General features: G+C 37.0%; 3 protein-coding genes across 4 annotated transcripts; all 3 read right to left on the bottom strand.

The window, feature by feature from the left end:
- Positions 1-292: 292 nt before the first annotated feature.
- On the bottom strand, positions 293-5990 carry LOC129570659 (serine/threonine-protein kinase polo). Its single transcript, XM_055450353.1, has 6 exons — positions 5454-5990; positions 3197-4058; positions 2909-3048; positions 2381-2568; positions 1577-1823; positions 293-1319 (listed from the first exon to the last, which is right to left on the bottom strand). Exons 1-6 carry the CDS (start codon positions 5550-5552, stop codon positions 1134-1136), a joined length of 1722 nt encoding a protein of 573 aa, XP_055306328.1. The 5' UTR covers positions 5553-5990; the 3' UTR covers positions 293-1133.
- A 2413-nt stretch (positions 5991-8403) lies between these two features.
- Positions 8404-23193, bottom strand: LOC129570658 (uncharacterized). 2 transcript variants are annotated; one of them, XM_055450350.1, is made up of 8 exons: positions 22087-23193; positions 13770-13932; positions 13373-13517; positions 12627-12845; positions 12219-12394; positions 11488-11845; positions 10963-11221; positions 8404-10785 (listed from the first exon to the last, which is right to left on the bottom strand). In XM_055450350.1, the coding sequence occupies exons 2-8, from the start codon at positions 13834-13836 to the stop codon at positions 9226-9228; spliced, it is 2784 nt and encodes a 927-aa protein (XP_055306325.1). In that variant the 5' UTR covers positions 13837-13932; positions 22087-23193; the 3' UTR covers positions 8404-9225. The 2 variants fall into 2 exon arrangements, with proteins under 2 accessions (XP_055306325.1, XP_055306326.1); XM_055450351.1 differs by having other exon boundaries at positions 13770-13929; positions 22087-23123.
- Positions 23194-23951: 758 nt separating this feature from the next.
- LOC129570663 (uncharacterized) lies at positions 23952-25351 on the bottom strand. The gene is made up of 2 exons (XM_055450357.1): positions 25071-25351; positions 23952-24667 (listed from the first exon to the last, which is right to left on the bottom strand). The coding sequence occupies exons 1-2, from the start codon at positions 25114-25116 to the stop codon at positions 24378-24380; spliced, it is 336 nt and encodes a 111-aa protein (XP_055306332.1). The 5' UTR covers positions 25117-25351; the 3' UTR covers positions 23952-24377.
- Between the last annotated feature and the right edge of the window lie 6 nt (positions 25352-25357).

The following is a 25357-nucleotide window of genomic DNA, read 5'->3' as shown; positions in this document are numbered from 1 at the left end:
ACGATGGTTCAAAAATCCCAATGATATTGCTCTGAAATGTGAAAAATGTGGAAATGTGACTCGTTCCGTCCTGATCAAACCAAAAGGGTGGTTCAGTGTTAGTTCATCTGAATGACAAGTTGCTATTGGCAACTCTTTGCTTCATTATTTGCTGGGTTTTTATTGCATAGGCCCCACCATGAATCTTATCCATTTCTTCGAATTAAATTCAATCAATAGAAAAAAGTGCCACAGTCTCTCTCAATTGCGAGAGCTCAATTCAACTCGATTATTCCAATAAAAGTCCATTAAATAAAATGTATCGATGCGATTTATTGTAATTGAATATTGTGTGGGGAATACAATTTCTTACATAACTTATAAATCTAATGCTAAACAGACTTTGAGTTAGCGCGAGAGAGAGAGAGCAAGCAAGTAAGAGCTACACATGATGAACGATACTGATCGGCAATTGGCGATTGTTTTGTTTAAATCATCGCCGTTGGATCTAAATCTAAGAGGCACTCAACTGAGATAAATCTGCGACAAAATTGTTAATACAATCCGATGCAAAAATCTGATACGAAAATAACACATGCAAAAGAGCCTCATCCAAACATAAAGGTAGAACAAAAATGCATTGGCAAGTGATTGCTTCAATTGTAAATAGTTTGGCACCGGGCAAAACACTTAAATCGAAACACGCATTGGGAATTTAAACGATTTTCTTTTTATTTAGTTTTGAACGATTTGTTTGTTGTTTTTTTTATAGGAAAAGGGTTGGCATTGTATAATCGCATAAAAAATTATCCTTTGTTTTTCTCTCGAAGCGAGACTTTATCGACTAAATTTGCATCAATCTTACATTATTTACTTGAACTTTCTCATTCCCTTTTGAATGTATGAACATATGAGTTGGTGTGGGTTTGTATTCATTACTATGCTTACGATTACTAAATACTAGGACGAAATGAACGGTTACAAATGAAGATACATTGTTACATAATATGCGTTTGTTGTTTGTTTGTTTGTTCTTTGTGTGCGTGTGTGTATGAATGCGTTCGAATTGGATTTTGCGTTTAAAGTTTTGAGATAAAAAAAAATCATAGTACGAATCATGCTCAAAATGTACAAAATGGTACTCATTGTGATGGTCATTTGAGTTTCTCGAGCAACTTCTTGAGCTTTTCATGGGCATAACGCAGTTTCTGATACAATTCAGCCGAACAGCCCAATTTTGAAATCGTTGAGAACTTGTACGTGCGGAACTTGTTGTCGATGTACGTGACGGCACTCATACGAGGACACAATATTATCTTGATGTGGTCGGAGAAATTCAACTGGAATTGAAACGAAAAAAAAAACAGATTTCAATTAGCGAAAAAGAGTTTCGGAAAATTTTTCAATGGAAAACTTTACTTTTGTTGAGAAAAAAAAAACTTTTCGAGAGAGAAAAAAATTGAAACTAAGGCAATAAAAAAACGTTTCCTCTATTTTCTTGTTTTACAAAGAAAACGAGGAAAGAACTCTTCTGATTTTGTTCAGAAAAACAATTGCATGAGTCATTTTTTCTCTTCAACAAAAGTCTGCTACTCACTTGAACTGAACCATTTGTTAAGTGCATAACGACCGCACATGTGGTCCGGAACCATGTGTGCAAATGTGGAATACGTGAAACAACATCGCCAGCATCTCGCACCGAATTGCCGCCAGCCTTCACTAAATGCTCCGTCATATAACGCTTGAAGTATGACAATAATTTCATTTTCTTTTCCAAGTCATCTGGATACACTGAGTGTGTCATATACTGTTCGTTGCCCTCACGGTCGATGTAATGCACATTACTGAAAATATTCGAAATCGATTAGAATAATCAAATCAACGGCAACTCGAAATTGTGTTTAAATATTTCTTACAATAATTAAATGGTCAAACTAGATCGAGTCTGAGTGTTGAAAAAGGATTGAATTAAAATCAAAATCAGAGATGGTTTATCTCTGATTAAAATCAACTCGCGAGTGAAGCGGAACTGAAGAATTGATTTAAATTTTGGAAACTAAATACAGGTATTGAAGAGTCTTCAATGAAGACTAATTCGGTCTTAACTGGACGATAAAATTACTAATGGCTTTTAAGTTTTTTTGAAGAATGAAAAATGTAGGCATCAATTCAATAAACTCAGTAGAAAGTCAATTGATTTTTGCTCATTGTATCCAATTTCATATGAAAGCTAATTCGACAACAAAAGATTGCATTAGAACGATAAAGAAAAATTAGAAGAGAAGAGCCAAAGCCAAAAGTCAATTGAAAAAATTCACTTGTGGGCATAGCAGCCATGAGATTGTCAACCGGTGATTTTTCGAACGTGTTTCTTTCAGAATCACAGAAAAGAACTACTTACATTCCATTGGCCAGCATGATTAACTTTGTTGTATCATTGAACATAACACCCATTCCTTCGTCGCATAATTGATAACCAAAACCATATTTATCGGTATAATCGACCCACTTCGATACCCAAAACAATGGCGCAGCTGCTGGATCCGTGTTTTCATCGCTCAAATTTTCATTGTAGTTGTTACGTTGTGGCTGGTGTGGAAATAGACAAATTGTGTTAAATTTTTTGTTTCTTTTAATTTTCTTCAAAGAAAAATTGCTCCGATTTTCAAGCTTTTTTCTTTGAATTTTCGAAAAATTGTCTCGAATTGATTTTTTATGATTTTTTGAAGTAATTTTTCTTCTAATTTTAACCAGAGAAGAACCGAAGTTGAAAACCAGGTTATTTTTCTTTATTTAGAGTAACATTTTTTTCAACCAATTGAAATTTAACGAATTTAGCTTGAAACAGAACTTCTGTTTCATAACACAACAAAAATCGATTGAAAAATGCTCCAGAATGTTGAAAAAGTCAATGTTATCACCGGCTTACCTTATCATTCAACAATTTAGTCAGCTGCAAGTACAAATTGTCGATATCATTTTTGTAGTCTCGGTTATTCTTGAGCACCGAGCACTGGGCAGTGATTTGATCATGCAGATTTTTGCGTAGAAACGTTGTGGCGCGTTCATCTGTGTGACAAAAAAAGCAATAAAATTTCGATTAAATATGTGATAACATTGTATCAATCGGGTCAATTAAAAAAGGTTCAATCAGCTACAAAAATGCAATGTTCATGTAAAAAATACTCTATTCAAACAAGAGTCTATCCATTCATACCATATTCATTGTTGATTTCGATGAGAGGTCGTCGATCATCTTTGAGATCATTTTCAGAGTAGCCCAATTGATCAAGACGTGGTTCACAGGTCAAACAGGATACCGGCAACGACTTGGGTATCGGATGTTTCAGGAACTCATGCCGTAGCAAATCGTGTACCGATGGCCGTTTCGTTGGATCCGACTGTAGCATAGCGCAAATCATTTCGGCTGGCCACTTGGGCAGTGTTTGTGGCATACGATAGTCACACTTTCGAATCTTTGAGTATGTGTCTTTCAATGTTTTCGTTTCAAATGGCGGTTGGCCAACCAATAGTGTATACATAATACAACCAATGGACCAAATGTCCACCTCATACGAATGACCGGATTTTTGTAAAATCTCTGGTGCAATGTAATTCGGTGTGCCGCATAATGTTTGCTTGCGTTCACCATCGAATTTAATGCGTGCGGCCAAACCAAAATCCCCAATTTTCACATTCAATTTATCGTTCAAGAATAAATTGCCCAATTTTAAATCACGATGAATAATTCGATTGTCATGTAAATAACGAACACCTTCGAGAATTTGATGGATATAGAAACGGCATTCGGCAACGGTGACGGTCGGACGACGCTTGTGTAATTCCATCATTGAACGTTGCTTGCACAATTCCAATACGATGTACACATTGCGATCATCTTCGAAGAAACTCAAAAATCGCACCACATTCGGATGACTCAACGACTGATGGATCTTTATTTCCTGGGTCATTTTATCCTTTTGATTGTGCTTCATCACCAATTTCTTCGATACCACTTTGGCAGCGTACACATCTTGTGTTTTCATGTCGACGATCTCGTAGCATCGTGCAAATCCACCCTGTGTGTGTGTGTGTTTGGAAGAGAAGAACAATTTGGATTTTGTAGCGTTAGAAATGAGTTTTTTTCATCAGAAATATTTATGTGTGTGTTAAAGAATGAGTTTTTGGTTGAATGTGAACTTTTTTTTTTGACTCAAAGCAATGTGTCTCTGACAAAGACTGTTTGTTCAAAAGAACGTTTTTATTTTGGTTTCAGAACAGTTTCCCGCTAGAATCGTCATTTTTCGTTGGAAACGTCATGGAATTTTTTTTTGGTTAGAACCAAATGATTTTTGCAAAGAAGAATATCGTTTTTCTTGGAACATATTTATTTCTGGATGAATCAATGAATCAACGGTGAATCTGTTTAATACAGTATGTTCGATTCTTCAATCGAAGAACGGGAACTTTTTTTCAGAAAAAATTTCTTCGGAATTGCCAAAAAAAATCACAAATTTTTTGTTTTTGTCAATCGTTTTCTTCGAACTGTCATTGAATAAAATGTCCAATTACCGAAATCCCATTCTGACCACCAACTCAGAAGAAAAAGTCCATAAAAATCCATGTTTTCGGTTAAAAAATCACCCAGTCATTCATTATGTGTCACGTCATTATATTTCAAGTAGCTGGCTAAGAGTTGATTGTGATGGTCGTTGACATTCATTGAATCCATTTATAACCCGTTCATTGTGTCGTCACATCAACGAATTTGTCCGTTGTGGCGATGAACATTTTCAAATAAAGTGAGGTTATACAATGCAAAGCGCTCTCTGTCTAAGGCATTGCCTATGTGTGTATGTGTTTCTGTCTCTCTTTCCCCCTTTTCTCTGTATACAACCGACAACCGTCTAGCTCTGTGTACAACCGACAACCGATTGTTTGTATGCGCGACCGGTTCAACATTGAATGTGTCAAAGAGTGAACCAACCATACGCATCGCCGCATATCGCGTCGTCTCTGTCACACGCATACCAATTTACCCTATACCCGATAGAGGATAGACGATTTGACTTTTTGAATTTGTTCAACTGAATTTTTGCGACGAAGTATTTGGTGCATTTGTGATACAACAACAAGAACGGCGGGAAAAAAAAGAATTGCTGGTATCAACTCTGGCCATGCCATGCATTGGCCCAATGAATTAATGGAAAATGTTTCTCTTTTGTATGCGATAATCCATCCCGTTAGAGACAGAATGAAATACAATTGAATTTATGTGTCGCAAGTGCACAATCAATTGTGTTTGGTCCAACTCATTTTTTTCCACTGCTCTCTCACTGTACGGGTTGGTGTGACACAAGAAAAATTCATATCAAACTCATTCTCTATGACACACGAAATGACAAAGAACGTATTTTCGGATTTGGTGACAAAAAATGATGGAAAAAAATAATGTACAAATGGAATGTTATTACCTTGCCAAATAGTCGGCATCGCTTATATTTTACATTTTCCTTCTTATCGAACAAAATGTCTGGTATTTCATTGGCTGGATCCTCGTGTTTGCTACTCATTTCTACGGAATTTCTGCACACCGACTAATTTTTAATTTCTATAAACAACCAAATGATCCACTAAATGATGAGAAAAAAAAATATGTTCTACCACGCGATCTGCTTGTCTTTGACTCTCCGTGTTGTGTGTGCAACAAATTTTCTCTCTACCAATTAATCAACTGATTCGATTCAAACACAACTTTTTTTTTTAAGTTATCTCAGAAATTACGCAAATTTTATAACAAATTTATCGATTCTGGATGGAATTTTACATGAAAATTCTTCTGAAGACAAAAACGATAGAGAGAAGGAAAAAAAAAACTAAGACACTTCACTGGAACGCGATTCGAATACGATTTGATGGGTTCAGTGCAAGCCGTTCGAGTGTGCGACAGTTGAACATCTCGGTTTTGAAATTCACTCACACACGCACACATACCAACTCATACACTTACGCATCCAGTTGAAGCGATGATACAACAGCGCCACCGCATCACAACCGACCGATTCAATCAACATGAAGTTGACACTCAACGTTTGACGAAATGCGCGTGAATTTAATTTCTTTTTTTTTTTTGGTGCAAATGAAACATACTTCTTTCAAGAGAGAATTCATTTTATTTCGGAAAAATTATTTCCATTTTGAATCAATTAATTTTTTTCGCGAAGTTTGATTTTTTCGAGAAAACAATTTCTCGGTTGAAGTTATGCTGGAGTTTCAGTTTTAGTTTTGATGGAGCTTCACTTGGTTAAGAGTGAGCCTTTGTGTTGAGAAGTCAGTGACTTCAAGTCACTTGCTCAATTCTTGTGCTAATGATCACAGTTTGGGCCACATCAAACTTGAGAATATCCACTGCATATACATATATGCAATATATTGACGGCTTTTCTATTCTGTATTTTCAGAGTTTGAGGAAATCAACATTTTTTAAAGCTAATAGGGTGTTGAATCAATTTGATATTGACATCAGAATTTGGTATTCAGCAGAATTTCAACTTTTTAGACTAAAAATCATCATTATTCCGAAGCTTTGATATTATGATGCCCAATTTGAACAGCCCAAAAGGCTTGCATCGCTTATTAAAAATGGTACTCAATGAAGCAGTGGACTTGTCGTCACACGCATAGATGTAGCACGTGGATACATAGCGATGTTTGGGGCGCTTATATACATAGCGTATGTATGACCTATGGCTACTACGATGAAGAGCATAAAGGAATGGACGCTATTTTTTTTTAAGGTGAATGGTTTATGCGCGGTGCTAATTTTAAAATCACAATGGAATGTCTGAAGAAAAATGGAGAATAAACTTCAGAGAAAATGTTTTTGTCACTTTTCATTGCATTTTTGTTACCTACACTTTATGATGATAGTTACCTTTTAGTCTATTACAGACGAATTGTTTTCCAATCTGCCATAGCTTCATCCCTTCAAAAAGCGAAAACAAAACAAATACGAAAAAAAAATCCCAAATTCCAATTGAGTTTTAATTTTTCATTCATGATGGTTCATTTTATTAAGTCGTTTGTTGGTGAACAAGTGTTTCATTTGCGGGGAGAGATTAAAATCTTTGTCTGTATGATTTTTTTTTCTGGATTTTGACACAAATATTGATGGTTCTAAACCATGAAAAAGAAGAAAAAAAATACAAATTCTAGTGTGATGAATATTTCTGTTTGCTCCTAAATGCTATTACAAGGTACTCGACTATATGAACTCTGTTTAATGTTGAATTAATGCTATTTTCTTTAAATAATAAGTGAATTGTATGCGTTTTTATAGTTTCATTCGTCGATAGTTTTTGTTGTTGCTATTTATGTGGTTGCCATTAAGAATTCTATCATATAACTGCTAAGTAGTGTGTCTTTGAGTGAGATACCATATGGATATTGAATGGGTTTTGAGTTTGAATGGACATTTCATTTCTCTCAGGAAAAAACATTCTTCTGTTAGAATTTTTTTTTTCCATTACAAAGAAGACTGTGACTGAGTACGACTGATGGTATGATTTTAATACGTAGAGTCTACAGCTTTAAGTGTTAAGTCACGTCCTTCTCTTTTTCTGTCAGAAAATTCACCAATTTCCAATGCTAATATTACACTCGATGATCTTCAACTGTCTGAAATTGGTAAATTCCACTCGAAACCCTTATCCCGTGTCAAAATTTCGGTTCATTCAAACAATGTATTGAGTTTGAATGTGAGTGTTTTTTTTTGTGACTCAGCACCAAATTATGTCTTCGATTTGATTTCATCTTAACTCCAATGAATTTGGAAAAAAAATAATCTGAATGCAATTTGAAAAGAATGGACAATGGAAGGGATATTTCCACCTGAAACGTGGTTTCAAGAAGAATAATATCCACCTGAAATATTTTAAAAGACTGTCAAAAATTGTATAAATCCCAAATAGAATTAGTCATCTTCGCTGTTTCTTCATATCACCTCTTCATCTCATCCAATTTTTTTCTTCATTTCTGTTTGACCTTTGCCTTTGAATTTATATCATTGATTCGATCAATGTGTATTCGACATTGTAGAAATGTTTCAATAGATCATGAACGGTTAAATCATGGATCATCATGGATTATATTTATAAATCATGATCCTTTTGCTGCATAAGTTATGCAATTGCATTCAATCGGATGCTAAAAATCGAAGTCACATTTCGTCACCTCGTCTCCATCATAAATCTATTGATTATTTAAATCAGTGTAACATTGCACAGAGCATCATCGAATGAAAGCCAACTGTCAATGTGTCTTCCAGTCGATGATATGATCAAAATGTGTGAGTGATTTTTTTGTTTTTATGTAGTAATAATCTATTATAAAGTTTATCTCGCTAAAATTTTCAACTAGGACTTGTTAAAAATCGGTTGCTTGTTTCATTTTTTATTAGTTTGGTGGTGTAGGGTAGAAAAAAATGTGGATAAAAAAATCATCGTATCGTTTTTTTTTTGCACATTTGGATGGGATCGACAACAAATACAAATTGTCGTAGTGGGAGAGATTGTTCTACAATGCAAAAAACTTTGAATGAGTATTTCTAGAAGAAAAAACCTCAATAAAATCCTCTCTAAACTTACAAATTAAATGTCTAAATATAAATTACGGTGTGAGAGTTTGTATGTGAGTGAGTCTGTGTTTGTGTGTGTTTTGGTTTGTCTTAATACAATGTTTGCAAATATTTATTGGACTACACACCGAGGACAATTGTTATGAATTACAATATGCTACGTTCAACTCTATTTTCGACAATGTGGTTTACGAACGCCATTGAAACAGTCTGAATATAAACACACATTGCTAACCAGCGAAAATAGCCGCGGCTTAATGTTTTTGTCATATGTCAGAAGCGGTTGCACGGAACGAAAATAACATTTTTTTTTTGGGTTTATATTCTAAATGTAAATATGGTTAAGTATTCGAGCGATTGTAATCTACCCAGTGCCGGGGTTGACCGAAAAGCGCGACACAGCACAAGCTACAATGAATATTCAATTTATATTTATTTTGGCATTTGCAAGTCAGATCAGCAATGAGATGTGATTGTGATGTTGTTGTTGTTGTTGTTGTCGTCGTGTGGCCGATAAATTGCTCGAAAAAGAAATAAACAAATTGGTTATGCCATAAATTGTAAGTGGTGTTGTGTGTTGAGTGTGACAGATAGACTTTTGGTCGAATATTTTAACTGAATATATCGACTAAGCACTTGAGATTCTTAAGACGTTGATGTGCCTTGACGCGTAGCGGTGGCTTTGAGTGTTTGATCCAATTTAAGGTTTCATTCGATTCAGCCGATGATATGTGATGTCCATTACCATTCCAATTGTTCTTATTGTTGTTGTTATTGTTATGCTTATTCTTTGGTTCGTTGGATTTTGTCACGGTGTCGGACTTTGAATTTGACTCAGACCGTTTGAATCCTTGCAGCAATCGTGCACCGAATCCTAATTTGGGTGTTTTGTGCGTTGCAATTGGTGTGACCGTTGAATGTGTTGATGTGGTTGGTGATTGGGGATCGGCTTGATCAATGGCACTCGTTGAAAGTGTGGCCGGCGATCGGTTTGGATATTGAATCGTATTCGAAATTGGCATTTCACTTTCTTGCACCTCAGTAATTCGATTCAAAGATTGACTTTCTCGCAGCCGTGTCTCGCCCGTTCGTCGTCGGCCAGCCCGATGACGCCGGAAACCTTGAATACTTTTTTGTTGCCGGCCATTCGTATTTGATTCACCGGTTTGTGCGGTTTCATCGTTGGTCGACTCACTGGCATTCGATCCATCGCTAATGATTTGCACTGCAAATGACGTTGATCCCGATCCCGATGCACCACATGTCGGATTGCTGGGATCCTGTGAATCACTTGAATCATCATTCGAGTCACGGCGTTGTGTTTGAATTGGCTTTGTCGAATCGACAATTTTGTGTGCGCGTTTCTTTCGATTTTCCGAATCATCATCGTCCGAGGACGAACACGATGCCGTACGGGATTTGTTAAATTTTGACCGTCGATGAGCATGGGCACCGCTTTGCGATGCACTTCGATTGTTTGTGAAATTGGCATGTTTGGCTACGGGCCGAGGTGTGGTCGTTGCGCTTGTGTCGGACGAACCAATGTCAGTGCCTTCTTCAAAAATCTCATTTAAACACATTGCACCCGGCAGAATGGTGTTGACTCGTTCAGGCGATGGCATCGTTTTGTATTTCGGTGGAGTGACTAGGGCGGCGGGCGTTTGCGACGATATCGGAATGGTTATCGTCGACGAATCGGTTAGAAATTTCGTCTCAGCTATGGTATTTTCAGTGGCAAAAGTCGCCACTTCTGAATTGGCCTGTTCACCATTTTGTGTGCCCGCGATAATGTTCGGCGATGGTGGTTCCACTATCGTTCGAAATATCGCATCGTTTGCATTGTTTTGCAATTCCAATGGACGTGGAATTGGCTTGTGACCAAATTGCCGACGACCCAATCGATTCGGATCCATGTCGCTCGCTGTCAATACTTTCACATTGCAAATGCCGTCGAACACACTTCGGGTGGGCGCAATGTCTGTTGCCAACATTTTTGCAGCACATTCTTTCTTTAGTCGCTCCGTTTCGGCCAACCGATCCTGAACCGTTATGTTTATCCGGCCCTCAGACTTTGAACCCCGACGATTTAACGAGCCATCGTCCCGTTCACCGTCATCGTCTTCATCGTCATCCTCCTCTTGTACAATACTGCACTTTCGCGAACGTCCAGTCTACGGAAAATAAGAAATTATATTTATTGAGTTATACTTTTGATACTTTTTAGCCTGTTTAGAGATTTATTCGATTCTTTTTCTACTCAGACCCAGATATTTTGCCCGTATCAATTCAGACATTCGGACAAATTAAGCAGTTCAATACACTCAAAAGTTGAACAAACGATTGCTTACAGTTGTCACTACTCCATCGACTCCAGTCCTTGAACTATTATAATATCCAGTTGACGGCGGTGCCAGCAAATTGCTCGACAGAATATCAATTGCAGCATCAACCACATCACCGGATGGCTTTTTCGGTGATGCTTTCCCATTGTTTGGCGCAGTTGAACCCTCCGCTTGTGCTGTCTCCTGTCGCGTTATTTTCAGTCGTCGTTCAGCCAACAGAAAATACGTGGCTGTTATGTGATTATATTCATTTTTATCTAGAGCTCTGCAAACGGAAATAAATAAAAAAAGTTTTGAAATTAATTTGCATGCTAAAATACGAAGATTTTTTTTTCAATTATTGTCTGTGTGAAAATTTTCAGCTAGGGAAAAAATTAATAATATCTTGATGCGTAATATTTTTAATGAATAATGTCCTTGTTGAAAAACAAGAACAGAAAAAATGGAAAAAAAATCCAGAAAAATTTCAAAAAATTCCAAAAAAAAATCCAAAAAAATTGAAGAGGCTCCAAAAATTGCACTGGGACTTACTCTAAAATTTCTTCTTTGGTTGCAATATTCCCATTGATCATTTTCTGAATAATAAGCGCATGATCATCATCGCTAACTTGCTGCCTACTAACTAACGGTAAATATTCAGGTACATGTACATGCTCAGATCCATCTTGTGTTAACCATCTATCGGTGGCAATTTCAGCGAGTGTCGCCCGCTTCTCTGGTTCACGCAACAGCATCCGAGCAATTAAATCACGACACTCATTTGACACATGAGCGGGTGTCGTATATTTGCAGTCCATAATCATTGTCAATGTTTCCGAATCGTTTGCCTCTTGGAACGGTGGATGGCCACACACAAGCATATACAATATTACACCCAGCGACCAAACGTCTAAATATAATGGAAATTGAATGAGTCAATTTTGTTTTGGTTTTAATAAATTATTTATAAAATTTATTTATTTTTATTTTTTTTAATGGAAATTAATTTCTTTTAAAATCATGTGATCATAGTATCTAATTGGAGGAATTGTTTAAAAACTGGATTGAAATAATAAAATTCAATTTTGCGTAAAAAAAAATTCTAGAAAAATTTAGCCATTCAAAAAAGTTTTTACTAAATTTTTTAGTCTAATTTTAACATTTTTAGAAGAAAAATGTCACAATTTTAAGTGAAAAAGTTAAAATGAGATCGGAAATACACTCTTAAATTGAATTTTTATTATAGATTGGGTTCTATTGATTGTTTTCTCCGAAATACTCACCGACAGCTGGTGCATCGTATGAGTCACCCAAGAGAATTTCGGGTGCTGAATATGCCAGACTGCCACAAGATGTTTCAAGTTTTTGGCCAGGGCAAAATTTATTACTAAAACCGAAATCGGTCAATTTGACAATGCCTAATTTTTCGAAGAACAGCACATTTTCCGGCTTTAAATCTCTGTAAAAAAGGATCAAAGAGAGAATTAATACAATTTCAATTTCATTTACAAAGAGAATAAGAATGTTAAATAAACGGAAATGTTGCTCTTTTTTTCAACAAAAAAGAGAGTAAGAGTGTTGTTATTTTAGATGACTCATCTATTTTATTCACCCAAATACTGAGTACAATAACGAAAATATTATCCGTCATGAGTCATGAATAACAGCATAAATGATAAACTGTGTCATACCTGTGCACCACATGCAATTTATGACAATATGAAATGGCTCGGACAATTTGTCGAAAATATTCTCTAGCTAAGTGTTCGCTTAAGCCACCCTCGTGCTTCATAATATAGTCGTAGAGATCACCGCCATCGCCTAGCTCTAAAATCAAGTACAATTTGGTTTGTGTGTCGATGACTTCGTATAATCGCACCACATGCGGATGTTGAACTAATTTCATGCATCTAGAAAGAGAAACAAAGACATGAGCTAACGCAAATAACCATAATACAATAATTGTAATAGGTATGTACATAATAAAAAAAAAGTAAGCAAGGTAGTCAAAACAAAATGGGAAGTAAATCAATGTGGAGATTATTTAGATCATGTGAACGAAATTCTCCATTGAAACCGACTGAACAATTTTCAAGTTTTTGCATCACGATTTAATAGATGATAAACACATTTAATCACATAAATGACTGATAAATATTTTATTACACTTTCCAAAGAAATGCCATAGCTCAGACAGTAATTTTGACTTGTTGAATCATCAAAAAAGCAAATAGCCTTGGAAAATCCCATTGCTCAAATTATAATCGTGACAATAAAACTTCAAAGTGTTCATTTCCTTTCCATGGCCACACACATACACACATTTTCGACACAAAATTGGTTTGAAGAAACTTTTTAATGGGTCTTTTCTCAATTGGATGTACGTACGTGTGCGTTTTTTTTGTTGTTGTTAATAAATTGACCTTGTCGCACTTACCGAACTTCCTGGAATAGATGTGCGCGTGAGACTTCGTCCAATTTGGTTTTGTCGATGACTTTAACGGCAACTTTTTCGCCAGTGAACACATGCCGGGCCAATTTCACAGTGGCAAAATGTCCAACACCAAGTGTTTGCTCCAAATCTGAAAATTGAGTGCGAATTTTTTTTTTTGTAATTAATGGATTGGATAAACAAGTGGAATTTATCTAATTTTAGAATGAATTTTACGGTAATCTATTTGGGTTTGTTGTGTTATGATCATAAAAAATGACTTTTTTCACATTGGCCTGAAATAATACTGCTATCATAGCATATTGCTATGGTATAGCCAGACTCAAGCAAATCAATTACATCATTAAAAAAAATAACAACACATCAAATCACCCATACTCACCATATAGACCAGCTATTTTCCCATCGTAAACACCTGACCGAACACTTCCGCTTCCGAATGTTTGCATTTTGCTCTCCGTGTTTGTATTACCCCCTTTTTCTCACTAATTGGTTGTCTTAATGAATGATTTGTTATCGATGTTGTCGGTGCGCTGCTGCGGCTGCTGATAAAAATAGAATTGCGGGCAATAAAAATCAGTTAATCGACAAAATTAGTCTCGAATACGACGGTGAAATTGAAATATAGAAATAGATAAAATAATACGATAGGAAATTGGTAGAGTAAACACCCAAGTCATTAATCTATATTTAAATATTAATATGGGAACTATGCAATTGTCCAATTTGTTGTATGAAAGTGTTTAATGTGCATGTTGTTGAATCGAGAGCGATGTTGGCATGTGTTGAGTCGCATGGCGCATTGTGCTAAGGGTTAAAGTAACCGAATGTTTTTGATAAGAAATCGCTCAAGGTCATCATCAAAACAACCAACTTGCTCGGTTTATTCAGTTTTTTTTTCTGTTCGGCAAAGTACAAAGCATTTCCTGATGGTGTTCTGTTCAGCAAATCGATTTTTGACGTCAATTTTCCAAGCAATAGTGAATATAGCGTGTACGCTATTTTCTAACTTAATTTCACATTACACCAAGATCACTTTCACGTTGATTACCATTCAGTTTCATTTAAAATTCAAACAACAACAGAAAGAAAGAAAAAAAAAACGGAGCAGAGAAACGAAACTGAAAACTCATGGAAAATGAGCGAGTGAGCGAAACAAAACAATGTATGAAGAAAGTAAGGTTGAAGTGCCATAAAGCAGGCATGAAAATGTCAGTTTGATGCAATAACAACAGCAGCAAAATAGCAGGCAGCTAATGAATGTCGTGCGGTTTGGTTCATTCTCAATTATACATGCAATTGAATTATTATGGTGTAGAGAGCATAGCGGAAACAGAAAATGGAACAACCAAACCGAGCCAAGCCAAGCCAAGCCATCCACTGATTCTGATTCGATTCGAAATGCATTCGCCGAAGCGTTTGCTTGCAACGAGAGTGTGGCGCACATTTAAATCGCATTAAACTTTTAAAAAATTAATTAATATGGCATAAATACAGTTTGAGAGCACGGGCACGAGCATGGAATTGGTCGTTGTGTTGTGCATCACTGTGACATTTTCAACCGAACTGAGAGAGAGAGAGAGAGAGAGAGAGAGAGAAAGTGGCGCGATTCCATTTCATCAATCACAAATTGGAACAACAACTGACAATGTAAACAACGGTGTCCATGTCAAGTACAACGAGCGACCAAGCAGCAAACAAAAAACAGCAGTATTGATGATTTACTAGGGGTTGAAAACAAACATTGCGGTTCGGACTGACACACACAATCCGTTGAATAAATGATGAGTGCGACCGTTCGTGCGACAGTCGATAGAATGAGCGAGAGATAAGTGGAGAGAGAGAGATAGAGCGAGAACACCAACTCGATGGACAATTTTCCAATAAATCCGCTTTAATTGGAACGGAGAGCGTGAACGAGCGACGTGCTCGATATACACAGAGACCCAAAATCAATGGAGTGTTTAGTATTGATTTTTTTTCTTCATCACCCGCTTTTGCCAATTCGCAATAGAAAATTTATTGAAGTCCCAGTCACACATTCGGGGTACTGTACTGGCTGCGTAATTTATAGCACAGCAATAAACACATTACCGAATTATTCGCTCTCGCTACACTCACAGTGTGACAAAAGAAAAGCAACAACAACGACAAGTCGTAGTCGCCGTTGTCGCGCATTAAAAATGAGGAAGATACCAATGCAATGCATAGAATGTGACCTAGAAACGAATGCAAGCGAAAAAGAAGACACAATCACCGCAAGAAAAATTATTGCGGTGCTCATGCTGATGCTACAGCACAGTACGGCGATAGCAAGAGAAAGAGAGAGCATTAAATCAAAACGGTACCGAAACGCACCCAACTCGTGCAGTATTTGTCGTGCTCCGGCTCTTTTTTTTCATTTGTTCTCTTGCTTTATTACTCATTCTTTCTCCGTTCGCTCATTGTATGATTCGTTTCATTCGTACTCGTGCCCGTATATTTTTTGTCTCTATGCTTTCGGTCATTTGGTTGTTTCGTGTTTGGTTTGGGAAGAGTGTGTGATTTGTTTGGTTGCGTTTTCGTTTCCATTGGAATCTGTGTAAATGGAACGTGTGTGGTTTATCGTTCCGTGTAAAATGATGATAAAAAAAACGAAGAAAAAAACGATAACAGTTGGAACAATAACAATTCAACAGAGGTTGTTGAAAACAACGAGCGAACGGTGTACAAAGGCAAACGAGTAGGTCGAGATGTGATATTGAAAGTAATATGCTCATTGAAAAATTAGTGCTGTGCACGCTTTCCGAAATTATATGAAGAAGAAAAAAAATCTCTTCATTGTTTTCTTATCAGTCAACTCGAATAACCGGAGAACACTTCATAAGATCACACACAGTAAAAAATAAAAGTCCACATCTAGCCGTTTTTTCAGTAATTTGAGCTGCAGGCGAAATTCCGCTTATAATCTAGTCGGTTTTTCGTCTGAAACTCAATTTACTAGGCAAAATATAAGACTGGGCGCCTCTACCAGTCGAAAATCCGCCTAAGTGTGGACTTTTATTTTTTACTGTGCATACTCATTGGGTTGATGCCGTAGCAGCCGTCGTCGTCATCGTCACTGTACTGTTGCTTTTGAATCGATTAGCACACTCTCATACATGCCTACATCATCAGAAAAAAAAAAGTCTATACACTACGTCGGGTGAACGGTTTGAGTGAAACATGTTTCAGGCTAATTTATGCATTAAGCCATCAAAATCAGCCGCTATACGTTCCGTTTTAATATGCAAAAGCAAGCGGCTGAACGAAAAAAAATTCTTTTTTTTCTATTCTCTGACCGAAAAAGAATAATGAAAGAAATTGAACCACCAGCAACAACAACAAAATTCAACAAATTGAGTGGATTGGGCAAATGCGTGCGCCTTACTGTTTCTATCCCATAACCATACCAAGCAAACACACACCGACACCAACCATTATTCACTTTGTTTGAACTGTTTTTTTTTCTTTCGCTCTCTCGCTTATTTATGTGAAGTGACGGAGGCGCGTTTGCGCGCGCTCGTTTGTTCGCCCAAGAATGCGCCTCGCTGTAGAATCCACAATGTGGATTTTAGCCCATTCATTTTTATGATAGATTTTTCCGTTTTTGGCACCGCATTTCTTAGCATGAACACTCTTTAGTGAACACACAACGTTTTTTTTTACTACTGCGTGTTTTCTTTCCACAAAACAAAGCACGGCCGATCCAATAGATTGCCGATCCATGCACACACACAAATATTTGTCAACATTGTTTACACATTGACAAGTTTACTTTGTTATTTTTTTTTTTTTTTTGGTTTCGATTTGCGATAATTGTGTTCGCATGAGTTTGTTTCCATCAATCTGCATTGACACTTCGGCTGAAGTTCTTGTCACACAGACACATTCACGCCCTATAGACACAAAGCATGTCACCGAATGTGCTAATCGATTGGAAATAAACTTTGAGCGAAAAAACGACAAGAGAAGAAAAACAATTGACATATACGGAAGCACAAAAACACATGATGAATGCAATTAAAGCCACCTCACGAATATCTACCATTCTCTGGCTTTTTTGAATTTTAAATTCAAATTCTCACCATTTTTTTTCTTCGAATTATAAATTCATAACTTTTTTCTTTTCTTTGATGGTTTTGTGTGTTTTTCTTTCTCTTTGACGACCGTCCCGGTTGAACGAAACCAGTCTATTTATTCATAATTTGTTCTTATTATGAGCGAAATCCTTTTTCGCAATCAATTTTGCCAATAAATTATTTTGATTGGCAATCGTGCACGATTGGCATGAGTGCTCTTTTTCGCCGCTTATTTAAATCTATTCCGAAAAAATCGATGCATGAGATAGCCATCGATTTCGATTCAATGTGAAACGTTTGTTTTATTTTGCGAATTGATTTTTTTTCTCTTCGTCCGTTGATATTTAGCTCGTGCCAAGTCATTTTTAAATTGAGTAAAATTGCCTCAATATAAGGAAACTATTCGAAATACCCACTTGAAATAATTATTATGTAATTTTGGTTTGGTTTCGTCATCCAGCGCGCAAAGCAAAAAGCCAACGACACAATCGAGTCATGGCATGTGTGTGAGAGTCAATGTGTATTGTGTGGATGGATGTGGATGTGGATGTGTTGGCGTGTGGATGCCGTTCGTCGATTGCTTGCGCCGTTGATGATTTTCGTGCGATTTCGATTATAAATTGTAATGTGGGGCGGGTTGAGTATATAAACAATGAGTTCATTTTGGGTTTGCGTGTGACGCCACACATTCTCTCTCTTTCTTTCTCACTCATTCTTTCTCTCACTCGTTTTCATTCGAGTTCAATCATTATTCGCGTTTTTTTCTTTCATTCTCTTTCTTTCTCAGCGATGACAACATTACGGAAATTCAATTGTGGCTTGACTTTGATTTTAATTCATGCTCTAGCCTACGAATGTCTTTGCATCGACTTTGTACACATCGCAGAAGAAAAAAAAACGAAATATCTACGCGAAATGACGGTGATGCATACACATTTGAGGGGGGCGACAGTGCCAAAGTGAAACCGAGAATAAATCTTTCTTTGCAAATGATGAGCCGGAAAGAGATAGAGCGAATTCATTCATTGAGTTTGCTTGGGATTATTTGGTTGTGTCTATTTTTGGAACTGGCCATTTCACGTCATTCGCATGGAATTCGCAAACGAAAGAGATATAGATTTGTTTACAGGCTCGAGTTAATTTTAAATTAATCGGCTCATCGATGTGTATGCGGATATATAAGTCAATCCATGAGCCGTGTGTGTGTAAACATTTTCATTCAGAGTCGAACGAGAGTTTCACTGGGTCGATTTCCATTTATGACCATTATTTATCTCGCATACACAAACACAAATAAGACAAAGAAATCGATAGCCAAGTCAGCCCCAGCCACCGTGCAATTTCCAACGATTTACGTCAATCGACAATTTGTTGTACTCTCTCTTTAGATACAATCTTATTTCGGTCGCTGTTCATTTCTTTTCTCACTCTTGCACATTTCTCTCTCTCTCTCTCTCACTCGTCTCTCTCTCACACACACACACACTCTGACTCTCTCTCCTTGTCTTGTTCACTTCATTCTCTTCTGTTCTCACTCAAGATTCTTGACTCCGTTCGAAATGTTTCAACGCTCTTACATTCGTTCATGCAAAAAAAAAACACTGGCGACCGCCAGGAAAATAAAAGCACACAACATAGGTACGTGCACGTTGAACATTTCATCGAGTGAAACAGATAATTTTCGGGATGTTATTTGGTCGCGTGTGTGCGCTAAATTTATAATTGAATCGCGTATAAATCATCCGAACGCGAATAGTTGAGTGTCGTGTGCGACCCGAGAAACTCGTCGAATGCGCGAGTGCTCTAGCGGGCGTGCTGTGCACACACACACACGAGTTAGAGAAAGAGCGTCGCGCACAGTTTTTCAGTGTCATTCACATAATAAATATAAATGAAAAGAAAATAAATACAAACATATGCATCATCTTATATATTTTGCACGCAGCACCGAGATGAGAGAGCAAAGAAAAAGCAATAACAGCAAAATCAAAATATAGTGAATCTATCTCCGAATCGTTTTTCTCCGTAAAAAATGATCGTCAATTACATTTCAATGGCAAATTACTGAAATGAGCAACGATTGAACGAACGAATGGAGAAAAAGCGGAATATAATCTAACTATGCACTGGAAAACTTTTTTTTTTGTTGCTGGAATCAATAAAAACTGTGTCAACACACGATTCACGTACAAACGACAATTTGCATTGAGGCATTGATGTCAACATCAAAGCGCAATTAGATGCGATAACACAAGAAATTGACTGAAACTAGACTGGTCATACCGATGCAAACGAAGGAGACTTACATGCAATGAGTCGCTCACAACTGAAAATCGATACTTACTGACAACTCAATGAGACTCGATACTCGCTGAGATCGATATATCCGAATCGAATATCTACCGATACTCGATTTGGCTGCGGCGAAATGCCGAATAAGGTGCATGCATTATGAATATCATGGTGATTCAATATCATGGCGATTACCTCATTCGGTTCGCTGTGAACATTCTCGTTCTATTTGCAACAAGTTTTTTTTTTCGTGTGTTCATTCCTTTCCAAAACTAATTAAGTCGAATTGTGAGATTAATTAGCAGATGTGGAAACGAAAGAATAGCGAGAAAAAACTTAGCGAGAAAAAAAGTCGTTCAGGATTAGAAAATTATCTCGTCGAGAGAAAAAAACTGTTCAGAGTGAAGGGAAAAACGTAGAAATATCTCGAGCGAGGCTGAAAAAAAAGCACTTGATTTGTAAAAACAAAATGCTCTACCAGAAAATTGAGGGTTTGTTTTTGTCTCCGCACACATAGAGAGAGAGAGCCCGAATTATAGGTACTTATGCTTATTAATTTGATAATTGATAATTGTGGAAAAAAACGCACATTAACATCCATCCGTTGGCTGTTTTTTTTTTCAATCGTCTCGCAATTTCTATACGTTTTCTTCTCTCTCTCTCTCTCTCTCTCTCTCTCTCTCTCTATCTCCATCTCTATCTAAGTTCTGCTTCGCCATTAGTTCACGTTGTTTCGTTGTGCTATAATAAATTTCAATTTCAGAAAATTGTTGTTTAGTCTCGCGCGTACTCTATTCGTGCACCAGTTTGTATTCGCTCTCGATTTTTTCTCTTTTGCTTCATGCATTTGAATCAATTTTACGAAATAAATTCGTGTTAATGCGGTGTAGTTTGTCGTTCGTCACGTTTCAAACACACCGACCCATTCATTTGATATATCCGTTCAATGCAGGCTGTTCAACTGTTTGCTCTTATTCTTTATTCGAATAACAATGACGCGAGAGCGAAAAAAAAAGTTGTACGTACAAGATCGGCTTTTTGTTCGTTGCAAATCCATTTTATTATTCATTGAAAAAATGGGCTTTTTAAAATGACGAAAGGCGAGCAAGCAAAAAAAAAAAAAACGAACATTGAAATGACAAGAAGTGTGATGATGGGAGAAAAAAAAAGTTATGGCATAGCATAGAGATTGAAAGCCAGCGGCGGCCTTCAGTTTATTTACACACTAGACGGCTTCGAATGGGTGATTCACCCATGGGAATTTAATCAATAGAGAGAAACACACTCGGCGCGTTTAAATACTTTCGATTTAGAATTTTTCCGTAAAGAAAGGTTCAAAGACGATGTCGACGACGTTGACGGACGGTTCATGGCGGCGGTCGTTTATATCTCAAAGCCTATTTGAAAAACGACATTTGTTGTATTCCCTTTTTTCTTCTTCTTCTTATTGTCATTGTTGTTGTTGTTGCCATTTTTCATTATTTATGCACACACATGTGATGCTGACTGGAGGCTAGTGCACGCTTAGGAGGAAGAAAGAGAAAAAGTGAGGCAGAGAGATAGAGAGTGAGACGCACGCACAACGTACACGGGCTGACTGACACAATACAATATACGTGATGAACCGTTCGACTCAATGGCATTTTTCATCGTTGCAAACACGTACCGACCTAAACACATCTTTCATGGACTCTCTGACGAAGGAATAGGGAAAGAGACGCAGAAAAAAACATATCGACTCTTGTTATAGTAAAGAAAAAAAATAATTTGATGTGAGCACACGGCGTTGCCAGCAGAAACATACACGAACCAAGATAAATGTTGAATGAAGAAGGAAAAAAAAAATGAAATAAAATTGTGTATTTTCAACACACTCACACCCAAAACGCACGGAAAAGAAGAAGAAAAAGCGAGAAAGAGCAAGAGAGTGAATTCGAGAAAGGCCCCGAACAAAACGGAACGCAATGCAATGCAAACAACGTAAACATGAAATTTGACAGCCACAAAACCTAAGCCATTTTAAGTGAATGTGTTGTTTTTTTCTCTCTCTCTCTCTTTCTCAACCGAAGAATGAAATAAACTGGAAGCAGAAATTGCAGCAAATAAAGAATGATTTATCAACTTTCTTTAAAATTAGAAGTGAGCTTGGTCCGATTGTTTGTTTTGGCACACATCAAATACATTTTTATGTATGCTTTAAAAGAAAACTGTTCAATCGAAACAAAGCACACACTCACTCACTCACACTCAACATATTCACATATATAACAAATGGGCAATTATGCAGTTCTAAATAGAATCTCCTACCGATTTTTGCTTCTTTCCTCTCTGATGTTCGTCTGCAGTGCGTTGTCGTCTTCTTTATTTGACAGGCAGTAGACCGCTGCACACGAGAAAAAGAAATCACTTGTTCTCTATTGAATTTTCGAAGCAACGGAATGCACGGTACACGCAAAATGCAATTTATTTTGTTTGTTTGTTTTTTTTTCGCGTTATTATTTGGGTCGTCGTCGTTATTGTCTGGCCGCCCCGTTTCACAAAATTGCCAGTCTTTAATTTTCTTCTCTAGTGGCTTTTCAGCACGGAATCATTGCACGATAAAATAAAAACAAACACACACACACACACAAACACGGCTAAACAATCAACAAGATGTCGAAAAAGAAAGAAGAATCTCGACACTCGCACGAATTTCAATTAAAATCCATCGTGCGCACAAACATTCATTGATAAATCGATGAATGGTGATACACAAACAACACGACCGACATTCGCACAACATTTCACAATTTCGCATGTTTGGCGTCTAATTTCGTTTCGTCTTATTCACATTGTCTGCATTTTTTTCCTTTCGTTTCACTAGATCAATTGCAATTTGATGCAAATTCGATTGATTTTAATTCAACTATTTGGTTTGCCTACTGTGCGTGTGCGAATCGTCGAATTGTTTATTTTGCTCTCGAGTTTGATGTTCTTATTGGCCCACACATTTGGCCTCTTTGACAAATTCTGATACACTCACTTCTTCTTCGTTTTTTTTTTGCTTCTCTCAATTACAAATTCTTTTATTCCATTTTCTTTTCACTTAACTCGATGTTTGTGATGATTTGCACACGGTGTTGTGATACAGAATGCAAAAACACATAGCTTGTTGCTTACACGACGATAATTCAACGATGACTGTGACTGAATGCGAACCAGAATTTAACGTGAATCCAAATCGAATTCACTTTGTGCTATGAAATACGAGCGAACGAGAGAGAGAGAAAACATTTTTTTTCTTTTTTCACAGCGACTACGACTGTTTCTATGTATCTTTTGTCATCATAGAAGTGGCCACACAAACACTAGTGCGTCGCGCGTTTTTATACACAAACGACGCACATAACACAATATAGTATACCGAAAGCGTTTGGCCAGGCGCGACAAAGACAAACACTACTACATGCTTTTCAATGGGCACGGTGATGATGAATGCGTTGCGAGTGCAAAAGAGAGCAACGTGTGTGTGTCTGTGTCAACGATTGACATTTTTAGTACATCGTTCTTTTGAATTTTTTCGGTTGAATGCCGTACTAAATATCATCGTTTGAAATGTCGTTTTTGTCATTTGAACTAGGGTAGTTTTGAGGGTTTTTCGACAGAAAATTGATCTTTTTAAATTTTTTCAATTTTTCATTGCTTTTTACCTATAAAAAATATTTTTTGCAATATAAAACTTCCAAACTTTTTCTTTGAAACTCAAACATTTTCCATATTTCATGGTCTAAACATATCGGACTTCGATTTAGATCGTCAATTCAACCTACTGGCGCCATCTATTGGAAGTCATTTTCATTTCTAACAGAACGTTTTAGCAAAATTCAAGCTCACACATGCGATGTTTATGTGCGTATGTGTTGGTATTTACCTCACCTCTGCGCCGATTCCATCGATTGACCTAGATATGAAGCCAACGGGAGGAGTCTCTACTCTCTCGACCACTGGAAATAAAATGTATGGCTATGCGTTGAAGAGGGGGAATCGAATGTCGTATTCGATTGGCGATTGATTCTAACGGCCTGATTTTGGTTGCGGTGCGCCCGTCAAATTGTTCTGCTGGAGTTGGCCACGACAACATAACAAGAGTCTTTTTTTGCGCAAATCAAATCCAAAGAAAAAATGCAAATTGATTTTTTTTTAAATAACTTATTCACTTTAATCCATTCAAAACGCATCATCCATTGCTTCTTGGCAACGTCGTTTTTGTTTGTTGCTTCTGAGCAAATTTTACATCGTTTTCTTTTTTTTGTGTTTTTCGTTTTTGTGTATGTTTTTGTTTCATTTTTGTTTCGTTTCGTTCTTTTTTATATGGTTTGGTCTTGTGACCGTCATATAAACATATCTATTAACTAACAATTGAGCAATTTGATGTGTTTTTGTCTTTTAAACTGAACATTTGTCACAATGCTTATTATTTTATACTAACAATTAGGCTTTTTTGCCAAAAAATTTCTAAACTACAATTGAAAATTGGCCTTAATCGAGTCGTCATATTAAAATCGTTTCGTACTAGCAAATAATGCTTCCGCTTTGAAACACCTAATATTAAGTGTGCCCTAGAATGTGCGTTTTCTCTGCGTTGACTCCGCGTAGTGCAACTTTCCTTGCGCAAAATATATGTTTCCTTTATTCAACATTCGATTGATGTCCTGTTCACGCATATACACTTGAATGAGCCCATCGCTGGATGCTGATGGGATCTCAGGACTGTGTTTCCAGCTCGTTGCCTTCGGTGGTGATCGCAATGTCCAATCCTTGTTGTTTTTGTCGTTCAAAAATTGCGTGTATGTGGGCACTAACGTCAGATCCGGTTCGAATTCGTCGCTGTCTTGAGTTTTCTTCGCATCTGGAATGAAATGTTGAGAAGATTTTGTAAGATTTGTTGTGAAATTCTTCGGATTTGTTGTGAAACTATGAATTTTTGTGGAAAATAATGGCATAAACAGATGAACTCTGTTTTTCAAACAGTCGGGCGGGAAAATTTTGTCAATGAAGAACGTTTCTCCATGAAAATGGCTCCAAAGGAAATAAATAGGCACGTCTCAATGGAAAAAAAAAGTCAAATCACACCATTTACACTTTCATTGAGTTCATTTCCGATCAAACGTCCAATTTTTGCTTGATTCAATTTTCCACAAAACTGTGCCAATTCTACCATGAATCTGTCTCTTTCTCTCTGAATCTCTTTTTCCATGCAACTGTCCCATTCCAAAAAAAAGAAGCTTTCAATCAAAGCAATGTCTACTTACCATTCGAAATGTACATATTGCGTAGATTATTGGCTGCGACTTGCATCTGAATGCATGTGGTCGATGCAATGGTTGAGTTGAGCGGCAAAAGTCTACTTTCAGCTTCAATCTCATCTGTCGCATCAAACAAGACTGAAGAGGTGTCAGACGATATCTCGATCAATTCGAATGATTCGGATGATATTGCTGGCTCTGGCCTGTCAATGACCGTTTTGTTCACAGCTCGATTTCGGTCGGACGCTTTGACTGTCGTATCAATTTCTGTGTCATTCAATGCTTCGATTCCC

Source organism: Sitodiplosis mosellana, unplaced genomic scaffold (assembly GCF_009176505.1).
Source record: "Sitodiplosis mosellana isolate CC-2019 unplaced genomic scaffold, AAFC_SMos_1.0 Smas_scaffold_63, whole genome shotgun sequence".
NCBI classification, from domain to species: domain Eukaryota; kingdom Metazoa; phylum Arthropoda; class Insecta; order Diptera; family Cecidomyiidae; genus Sitodiplosis; species Sitodiplosis mosellana.
This window is presented reverse-complemented; position numbering and strand designations above follow the sequence as displayed.